At 42.8% G+C, this 10745-nt stretch overlaps 1 protein-coding gene across 1 annotated transcript in view; it reads left to right on the forward strand.

The window, feature by feature from the left end:
- Positions 1 to 10039, forward strand: part of LOC118125901 (neuropeptide Y receptor type 1) — a 31347-nt gene extending 21308 nt beyond the window's left edge. The window contains exons 2-5 of the mRNA XM_047344487.1: positions 4672 to 5275; positions 7019 to 7260; positions 8054 to 8242; positions 8353 to 10039. Of these exons, the coding sequence (XP_047200443.1) occupies positions 4967 to 5275; positions 7019 to 7260; positions 8054 to 8242; positions 8353 to 8818 (1206 nt within the window). The 5' untranslated portion in view covers positions 4672 to 4966 and the 3' untranslated portion in view covers positions 8819 to 10039. The remainder of the gene's footprint in view (positions 1 to 4671; positions 5276 to 7018; positions 7261 to 8053; positions 8243 to 8352) is intronic.
- Positions 10040 to 10745: the final 706 nt, after the last annotated feature.

Below are 10745 nucleotides of genomic sequence, written 5' to 3' on the forward strand. Positions count from 1 at the left end.
ATTTGTGATGGCCCACTCCATTGGCTTCGAGTAAAGCTTTGTTAAAATAGATGATATTATTCTTTATGCAGTGTAAACAATGAATTTGTAATGGCTCTGAGATAATGAACTTGTAGAAGTTTCTTTTCACTTTTTGTGTGTCTGTGTGCTGGAATTGGGATTAAAGGTTGTGTAATTATAAGCATATTCATATTTTACATACTTTGATAATGCTATGAAGATACTAAAGACTAAGCTTGTTTGTGTGTGTGTGTGTGTGTGTATGTGTGTGTGGCTGTGGCTCAGGAGGTAGAGTGGGTCATCCACAATCCAGAGGGTCAATGGTCAGTCCCAGTCTCCCCATTCAGCGTGCCGAAGTTTCCTTGGGCAAGACACTGAGGCACAAATTATCATCATGACTAGAAAAGCGTTATATAAATACAGACCATTTATCATAAATAAATCTATGATGTACTTAGAAAAACAGGTTAGGTACAGTGCAGTAAAATGACAGAAATAGTTATAACATTAGCTAAGCTTAACATTGCATGCATTGTATCTTCTTACCTGGGGAATAAAATGTGATAGTTTAATTTTAATCTCTCTTCATTCTTGTCATATTCCCTTATAATAATAATAATGATAATAATAATAATAATAGTAATAATAATAAACTTTACTTGTATAGAATCTTTCATACATGAAATTGAACTCAAAGTGCTTTACATACAAAATAAAAAACATGTTAAAATGCAATTCAAATAAGAAGAGAACAGATTTAAGAAACATAAGGACATGTTAAAATCACATTCAAAAGAAAAGAAAACCAAAATGAAAATTAAATTAAATGAAAAAAATGCCTAAAAACAGAAAAGAGAGAAAGTGATCAAGTATATTAGGGCGTAGGATTGTGGGCAACTGCAAGATCTAGTCAAAGGCTGAAGCAAAGAGAAATGTTTATCCCAGTATAGGTAACCATTACAGTAATGTAATGATTTCCACCATCTCAACACAAATACAGGGTCGCAGCTGTGTGGTCAGCTGAGGTAATGTGACACTGTCATGTCAAAGAAAGAAATATTTTAAATACAAAAGGGCAGCGTCGTCATCAAGGGTTAACTTGGCAGGACCCAGGGCACCCACTGCCCTTCTCCACGTCCGTACAAATACATGTCATGCACTGCTTCTCTTAAAGACCTCACAACAAATGAAGTTCAATTATGGAATCTCAAGAAGTATGGTGCACTGTACAAATTATTCTCTTACATCCTGTGACTTTATTTTTCTATGATAGCCTGCTTGAATGTCCTTGCTGTGCTGTTTTTAATTAATACGCCAGTACAATGCTAGTGTGTTTGTCTACAGCTTTGTGGTCAATATACCTTCTGCACAGCTGGAGCTTAGAACCGTATCAACAATGTATCAGTATATATCAGTATGGTTACTTCATCACCCACTTAGATCATCTGTATAAGTGAAATGAAAACCTTTGACAAAAGAGAATGATAACTGTCATAATACTAATCTGTTATTAGTATTATGGTGAGAACCAATGTTTGAAACCAAGGAACCTAAAGCCCAGTGCGGACAGGTTTAACAGTACAGATAGAGGTGGGATGATGAAAAATCTCAGCACTCCTCTGCAATTCAATTTACTGTTCTGGATGACATTTTAATACTGGGGAAGTGACAGAATCTGGTATGTAACAGACATGGACATTCAGCAGGACAAAGCAAAAAGTGAGGGGGTTGGGCACAGAGTTGAAGTTGAGGCTAAGATGGATATTGATATAATTGAGTGTCACTTACACTTCCTGAGGATATAGTTATCTCTGATGTCCATCCTGAATAAACCTCCATTAATCCACCCAAGAATCATACACCCACTGACTCGATCACAAAGGCTTCTCAGCACAAAACGTTGATGGAAAAATGCTATTCTTAAATGGTATCTGGCAGTGGTTTATGTCCTAAAAGGTATATATCTATGTCTGTCTGTCGGGGATGGAGTCCAGGTGAATGTGTGTGCCAGATGTAATGAAATTCCCTTTGGGTATTCCTGATATATATCGCATTCATAACAACGTGGGATCAGGTGACCTTGACCTTTTGAAGGATTAAAGGATTCCATCAAGGAGTCCCGGATATATCATGTTCACAAGGCAAAAAAATAGCTTTTTCTGGCCAAATTTGAAGGAATTCACTCAAGTCTTTCTTGAGATATTGCGTTCTCAAGAATGGGATGGACGGACAGATAACCTGAAAACATATCTGGCTGTCGTCAGTGCAGAGATATAAACACTTCAAGGGATGTCAGACTGTTTTTGCCACCAAAGCAGAGAGGATGGAAGAGACCTGATTGATGTGTGATGAGCTCAGTCTGACTGAAAAGTTTGTTTATAATTGTGGGAAACATTAAACGGTGTGTGGATAATTTTCTAATGAAATACATTAGAGGCTTTAGTTATTTCTCATGATGTTAATCTGAGTTGCAGTGATAGAATAAGGGACAAAGTATCAACGCTGTCGTGTTTTATCAAAGAATCTTTGTTAGTGCGATAAACTGGAACAGTAAAAACATTCCACTGATCACTCAAAATATCTGTTCTCTTTTGTCCCTTTCAGGATAGGATGACTCTGGTTTACAGTGATCTGATTGGTCAGTAGTAGTGTTGGTTACCTAGGTGATTCACCCTGATCAGAAGTAGGACTGAAAAGCCAAAGTAAAACCTTAAGTTACTGATGCTCACAGATAATGCTTTGTATACAGGCCCCTGAACGTGGGATTGCTACAGTACCCTTACCAGCCATACTGTATGGATCTAAATTCATGCCAAAACTTAACAAACAAAATACAAATCCCCTATCACTCACTTGCAAACACAGTGTGGTTTTAAAAATACACTAAATACACAAATGCATTTTATTTCGCGAATACAAAACGCACCTGATGAACAAATACATTGCATATTTCTAATAAACTATGGCTTTAGAAACAAATAGTCTTCATACACTTCATACAAGTACAAAAAAATAAGTGCAAACTAAATATGTCCTACACCCCAAAACATTTATTTACTACAAGTACAACAAAATCCCATTAAGTTTGGTTTTGGCATGAATTTAGCTCCATGTACTTGTCGCATTTGAATCTATGGAAGGGACCTCAAAAACAGCTGTGAATGAAAATGTCATCATTACTCGCAATAGCTTTTCACACACTGTTGGTTTATCAGTCAAATCTTTTTTATTTCTTTAAGATTCATTTTGGGAGGTGGAGGGGTGCGTAGGAGGGGCATGTGGTCCAAATCCCTGCCAGGCTTTGGCATCATGCCAGCTTATTGTGCTCTGTGAATGAATTAACATTTAATTCCACATTAACTGACATAGACCTGTCAAGCAGTCACTGTAAACATGGAATGTTCACTGATGAAACAGGATGTCATCCAAAGCAACTGGGTCAAACTGTTCTCTTTTCTTATCTCAGGAGCTCTGTCACGTCATAAGTACAAGATGCTCTGAGCTGTGTTTAGCTTGAACCTTTAGCACTTCTTGTGACGACTAACAGTGGTACACTTTGTTTATATTGTAGAATCTTTGCCAGATGCTGCCCTTTTCCAGTAATTGAATGCAAGTTTTTTAGTCTGTACAAGCAGCTCGATGATGAGGTGGCTGATATTTGAATAATTCTAGTTGTTCTCATATGGAAGATATACTGTATAGATATACTACCATTAGAGATCTAGTTGTCTTCACGATCGAATTGGGATTCCTGCTTCAAAAGTCGCCTGCAAATGTTGTTACAGATGTCCCTGGTTTGTTCTGCATGTGCTTTTATCAAAACCTGCAGCACTTTGACACTGCACAGGCTTATCACTGAAGATCTATAGAGAAACAAATGGGCATCTGTAAATTTTAATGAAATTAGATTCATTGTGAACAAGAGAAATAGATTTTGGCTTAAACCTCGACAGACGCCTTGGAAGCAGTGGAGGGAAGAAAAAGTGAGTTTTTGAGTGATGTCACAAGTGGGTGGGTGATGCAAGTGAGTCAATGTGGATGTACGGTGACACCTGTGAGTGTGTCTCATCCTTTGGCAGCCCAGTCCCTCAGGGCCCAGAGGAGAGACAGGGCTCTCCAGAGATCGAGCCATGTGCATGTATGTATATGCTAATGTGATTGAGAATTTGATAGACATTGTAATAAGTGGATTGTGCGTTGTGCCAGCAGTAGATGTTACAATGCTGCGATGTACGGGAGACTGTTAATAAACTGTATCAGTCACATGTTGCAGAAAAGAAAGCTAAAGAGAGACTCTGCATTTGTTTGTAATATCATGAACCTATCTCTTTGTAATTGTAAGTATATGAGAAATGTTCTGCATGATTACATTATATGTCTGTGTGTGTTTCGTTTTATGCATATATAATATGAAGTGGAGTTTGGTAATATACTGTATACAGACACAGTCAAATTGACATCTATGTAAAAGGGGGAGCATGCATGATAGAGCAGACGACATTGCTGTGTTATACATCAAGCTTCTGATTGCAGAACAACGGCCTGCAGTGAATGTTCATGATGCAGTGTAGAGCAAAGATGGCATAATGAGGGGTCTGCTTAATGAGAGCTGTCTCAGTTGTCCAATGAGAGCTACTCTTTCATTATTCTCATGTTTTCTATGTTTTGCAGGGAAATCTTGATGCTGAGGTGTTCCACTGGGATGCTGACAGTGGAGGGAAAAGGGGACAGCATCTATATTTGAATCACTCCTTTCCTCAGTCACAATCCCCCAACTCCAGCAACAGAACATTGATTACAATATATCACTGGCAGTGTTCCGCCTGTCCTCTGCCTCCATCATCCTGTCTGCTTGTACACTGTGTTTGAACAGACCTAAGAGCAGTCTTCTCCAGTTGAACCCTGACCACCGACACACTGTACCCCCCTCACATCACCCCCTCCCTTCCCTCGCCTCTATTTTGCCATGTCCAACGACAGCAGCCTCCCTGGTGTCTGGGAGGCCTCGGATTGGGCAGACACCTCTCAGTGCCCACCCTCGGTGGGCGGGGCAACTTTTTTGATTGTGGCTTACAGCGTTGTCATAGCAATCGGGTTGCTAGGTAACGCAGGCCTGGTGTTTATCATTGCTCGGCAACAGGAGTTGCGCAACGTTACCAATATCCTAATCGCCAACCTGTCATGCTCCGACATCCTGATGTGTGTGGTGTGTCTGCCTGTTACTGTCATATACACATTGATGGACCGCTGGGTACTAGGAGAGGCCCTGTGTAAGGTCAGTGTACCACACACACATACACACACAAATCAATTTTATTGATTAATAATAACTCACGTTCAAATGTTTATTGCAACAGTAGAACAGGTTAGTGTTAGGCGTCTAGGCTCCGACTTAATCACCCCCCTCAATATGATTACATAGATGATGGGAGTGATGAGCAAATACTTGTAACCCCCTGTCGGAGCCTAAAGGTGGATGCTGGGGTGGTGGAGGGGCTGAAGCAACTCGCATAGGGGCAAGCAAAGGGAGTGATGGGAAACAATCTCTGCTTAAATGGACCGCCTAATAAGGTGGGTGTGTATTATAGATGATTGTGGAGAGTGAGGTATGTGGTGTATGTCACATGATTGGAGCAGCGCAGCTCGAGTTGGCTGCCTGAACTAGCTCGCAGGCGTCGCCCTATTAATAATAATAATAGCAATGCTTAAACATTTCAGTCCAAAGCCTAAGCAGTATTTTCCTATTGATGTTATATTCAGTTTTAAAGGGGACATAGCATGCCAATTCCACTTTGTTAGTGCTTCTACAGGTTAATGTGGGTATCTGGCATGTCTACCAACCCAAAAACTCTGGGGAAAAAACACTCGCGCGTTTTGTTATAGTTCCTCTAAGTCAGAAACGTCATGCTTGAGCGACTTGATTGAGCTTCCTGGGTTTTGTGTCGTAACAATACACTGGAAGTCTCCTACATGGTCTTGGCCCACCCACCCCGCCCCCACACTCGTTACGCCGGGTTTACGCCGGAGGCAGCGAGGCTGCGAGGCAGCGCAGCGCCGTTCCCAAGCACGCAGCCGCCTGGCTGTTCACACGGGACAAGCATTTCTCCGCTGGTCAGCCCGCGATTCACTCACATGTGGCATTTGTCTGGATCGTTGGGACTGGGAGGCTGCAGCAGCTGCTCGGGAGCGACCGCTCGCTCTCCCGTGCGTGAGCTGGAATTTGTGTCAGCGCCACACAGCCAACAGTGTGGAGGACTTCCGCAGTGTTCAGTGCTACTGTAACACTGCGGAAGTCTTCCACACTGCTGGCTGTGTGGAAGACTTCCGCAGTGTCCAGCACTACTGTACGCCGGGTTACAGTAGTTACGCCGGTTAACACGGACGCGGAAGCGCCGCTGTGAGGCAGCGCAGCGCGTTCTCCAGCACGCAGCCGCCTGGCTGTTCACACGGGACGTGCATTTCTCTCGCTGGTCAGCCCCATAGACTGTATATATAAGGTCAGCCCGCGATTCTGCTTTCTCCGCTTGTTGTTGTACCCGTTGAATGTCGGGGTTCGGGGGTAAATGATGGTCTTCATAGCCCCCCACCCCTCTCTTTCTCTCTCTGTCTGTCTGCTTGTGTGCTTGTAGTGGATGGGCAGAGGGGGATGATTGGGAAAATTAAAACTCCAGGACAACAGAAGGGGAATACAAAGTATGGGATGCATATTTGATAATTTATATCATATAAAATATGTAATTTATATCATTTAAAATCATGAGGGGGGAGGGGGGAGCTGGCTCATTAGCATTTAAAGGAACAGGCACTCAAAACAGGTCACTCTGTGGAGGGCTGTTTTAGACAGGGTAAAAAGGGTGCTGTTTTAAATGATCCTTGTGGTATTTTGACCAAAGTATGTTACAGACATTTCATTAAGACCCCAAGGAACCATATCAACTTGTGGTAAAATGGGCATGCTATGTCCCCTTTAAAACATTCAAATCTGGTAAAACTTTGTCTTTTGTCTTTATCTGTCTAGGTGACTCCCTTTGTTCAGTGCATGTCAGTGACGGTTTCTATCTTCTCCTTGGTGCTGATTGCTCTGGAGCGTCACCAGCTGATACTCCATCCCACTGGCTGGTCCCCCGCTGCTGGCCACTCCTACCTGGCTGTGGGTCTGACATGGCTGGTTGCCTGCTTCATCTCTCTGCCCTTCCTCTCCTTCAACATCCTCACTAATGACCCCTTCCAGAACATCAGCCTGCCTGCCAATCCCTTCAGGTGAGAGGGGATATTTGGTGTACAGGTGTGGGCAGATGGAGCATTGTGATGGTACATATCACATTTTTGCAGTGTCATCAAGCTCTAAACACCAACAATACAGTGCTACATTAATGGGGCAACTGCTGAACAATATCTGATTTCAGCAGATCCTTTTATGCCGCTAAAGACCTTTTTAGACATGGGATACACAACATGACTGTCTTCACCTGTCTTTAAAATATTCAGACGTATTCCTTATGTAAATGTTCCCTTAGGCTTCATTTCAGATGCGTCTGTCTCATCATTGATAAATGATAAAAAACGTATTCTGCCATTAATACCTCAAATATTTCATAACATATCAGTTTTTGACTGCTTACAGACATTGATACAACTCATAGTCTTCTTGAAATTATATGGCACGAAATCATAACACCTGTTAGACATTATGATGTTTCGGACCTTTGCTTGAGGAAATTCTCTCTAACTGGACTTCTTTTCATTTGAATTGAATACTATTGTGCTAGAGTTTGCTGCATTAGTGCAGCGTGTTCGCTTATATATTAAAAGAGTTAATACTCAATACTTTAGTTTTGTCTTGCAAAGAGAGTTGGAAAAGTGACTTTAGACGAGAATAAGAACATTAAGATATCATGGAGGAAAGTTATTACAATGCAAGTATGTGCAATCTGACAAGCTCATAAACTGTTTAAGAACGAGTGACAATAGAAAAGATTGCAGTTAGTTATAAAAGCTTTTCTCTTTTTATTGTCTTGACTCTTTCCCTGTGCAACATCCCTCTGTGTCTAAGGGACCATCTGATCTGTATGGAGCTTTGGCCGTCAGATAAGCATCGTCTCGCCTACACGACTTCGCTGCTGCTCTTCCAATACTGCCTGCCTGTTCTGCTGGTGCTCCTCTGCTACCTCAGGATCTTCCTACGCCTGAAACGACGCAGGTCACGTAGCTTTACTTTCTCTCATAGTGTGAGAGCATCTTTGTGTCATTCAATCAAGATAACGTTTTTTGGGTGCTATATTTATGTATGGCATTGTCATAATTCTGCCTTAGGTGAGATATGATATTTCACAGTGGATTGTATGACAATAGGCATCATGCTGTTTTGTGCAGGGACATGCTGGAGCGCAGTGGGAGGACACGGGGAGCCCAGAGGATAAACGTTATGCTCTTAGCCATCGTCATAGCCTTCGCTTTGTGCTGGCTGCCTCTGAATGTCTTCAACACAGTGTTTGACTGGCACCACCAGGCCCTACCCGACTGCCAGCATGACGCTGTTTTCTCTGCTTGCCACCTAACAGCGATGGCCTCAACTTGCATTAACCCCGTGGTGTACGGCTTCCTCAACAGCAACTTCCAGAGGGAGCTGAAGTCAACGCTGCTGCGCTGCCAGTGTGGCAACCAGGCAGCAGAGAGCTACGAGAGCTTTCCTCTCTCCACTGTGGGCAGCGAGGGCTTGACGAAAGCCACCTCCCTCAACAGGATGGGATCAGTTTCTTCCCCGAGACCTGAGATCAGCTCAGCATTTCCAGTAAAAACAATACCAGCTAACACCTAATAATGAGAACTGTCAAGCTGTGGCTGGGAGGTAAATGGCTTGAGATTGGCTGAAACTTGAACAGTGGATAATAATCATTTCCCAAGCAGCTTTCTGAGATCTATAAGCAAGTCATATACAACTTCACTTCATTTCCATAACTTTCTTGAGAGAGCTGCACATCTTATTGACTCAGACTGACTGTTTGTGGACAGGAAAGGACAAAGTCATTAGCTGATGTAGCTTTATATTCCAGACTATGAGACAGGGATATTGTGAATGGATTCAAAGAAATGGAGCATGTTGAGAAAGCAGAAGAGTTGTTAGGGTGGGGGGCAAAGTGTTGGGGGCAAACAAACTGAAGCCAGACTCAACAAAAACAACACAACACACAATATGCCAATTCTGTAGCCTTCATCGAACTGCTGAGCAATGCTAAGCCTGCCACAAAAATGTAGCCTCACGTGTCTAACTGACTGTGGCAACTTTCATGCCGTTGCCAGGGGAAGCAATAAAAGGTCTGACCTACACCACACTTACATGTAGTTAGCCATCTCCGTTTCTCATGACAAGAGCAGCAGAAGCCCTGGATGTAAGCTCGTCCTCAATCACTTGACGGCTGCTGGATCTGTAAATCGAGTCGGTCCGGACCGAGCTCCCTTTTTCTCTCTCTCCTTGCAGGGTCCTTCATGAGCAAATCAATTGAGTCCACTCCAAGAAATGGCTTGTGAGTAGTGATGTCACATGACCTATCTATCTGTCATGACCACCCAGCCAGTTTGTATATTGCTCACAGTTGGTAGTTTCCAATTCAATTTTATTTATATAGCACCAAATCTCATCCTTATCTCAAGGCATTTTACATGGACGGTCAACTCCCTCATTAATTGCAAGAAACCTCCAGCAGAACCAGACTCAGTGTAGGCGGCCATCTGCCTCGACTGGTTGGGGTGAGCAGAGAAAAATGGGGAAGTGGAGAGGTGGGTGAAAAAGGGGGGGGAGATAAGAGCGAGAGATAAGGGAGAGGGGGAGGCGAGGGAGACCAGGAACATTTGTGTAATCATCAGGTTTCAGCTCTGACAGACTAGTTGTTACAATGAAAACAATAAGGGTCATAATTATGGATGTCAAGATGTTATTAATGATAGCAGCAACAATTCATATAATAATAGTAATAATAATAATAATAATAGTTGTTATTGTCTGAATCCTTCAGCTCTGGAGTCAGAGATACCAGCAGAGAGATAGAGAGAGAGAGAGAGAGAGAGGATATGGGAGGGAAAAACACAAAGTTAGTGACATACATACAGAGGGAGCGAGAGAGAGAAGTGCTCAGTGCATGATGGGAGTTCCCAGCAGTCTAGACCTATAGCAGCATAATTTAGGGATGGCTCAGGACTCACCTGATCCAGCACTAACTATAGGCTTTATCAAAAAGGAACGTTTTAAGTTTAACCTTAAATGTAGAGATGGTGTCTGCCTCCAGAACCCAGAGTGGGAGCTGGTTCCACAGGAGAGGAGCCTGGTAGCTGAAGGCTCTACCTCCCATCCTACTCTTACAGATTCTAGGAACCACAGGAGAGGAGCCTGGTAGCTGAAGGCTCTACCTCCCATCCTACTCTTACAGATTCTAGGAACCACAGGAGAGGAGCCTGGTAGCTGAAGGCTCTACCTCCCATCCTACTCTTACAGATTCTAGGAACCACAGGAGAGGAGCCTGGTAGCTGAAGGCTCTACCTCCCATCCTACTCTTACAGATTCTAGGAACCACAGGAGAGGAGCCTGGTAGCTGAAGGCTCTACCTCCCATCCTACTCTTACAGATTCTAGGAACCACAGGAGAGGAGCCTGTGTTTTGGGAGCGAAGTGATCTATTTGGATAATATGGGGTTATGAGCTATTTGATATATGAAGGGGCTTGATTGTTAAGGGCTTTATATGTGAGGAGC

This window comes from Hippoglossus stenolepis, chromosome 18 (assembly GCF_022539355.2).
Source record: "Hippoglossus stenolepis isolate QCI-W04-F060 chromosome 18, HSTE1.2, whole genome shotgun sequence".
NCBI classification, from domain to species: Eukaryota; Metazoa; Chordata; class Actinopteri; order Pleuronectiformes; family Pleuronectidae; genus Hippoglossus; species Hippoglossus stenolepis.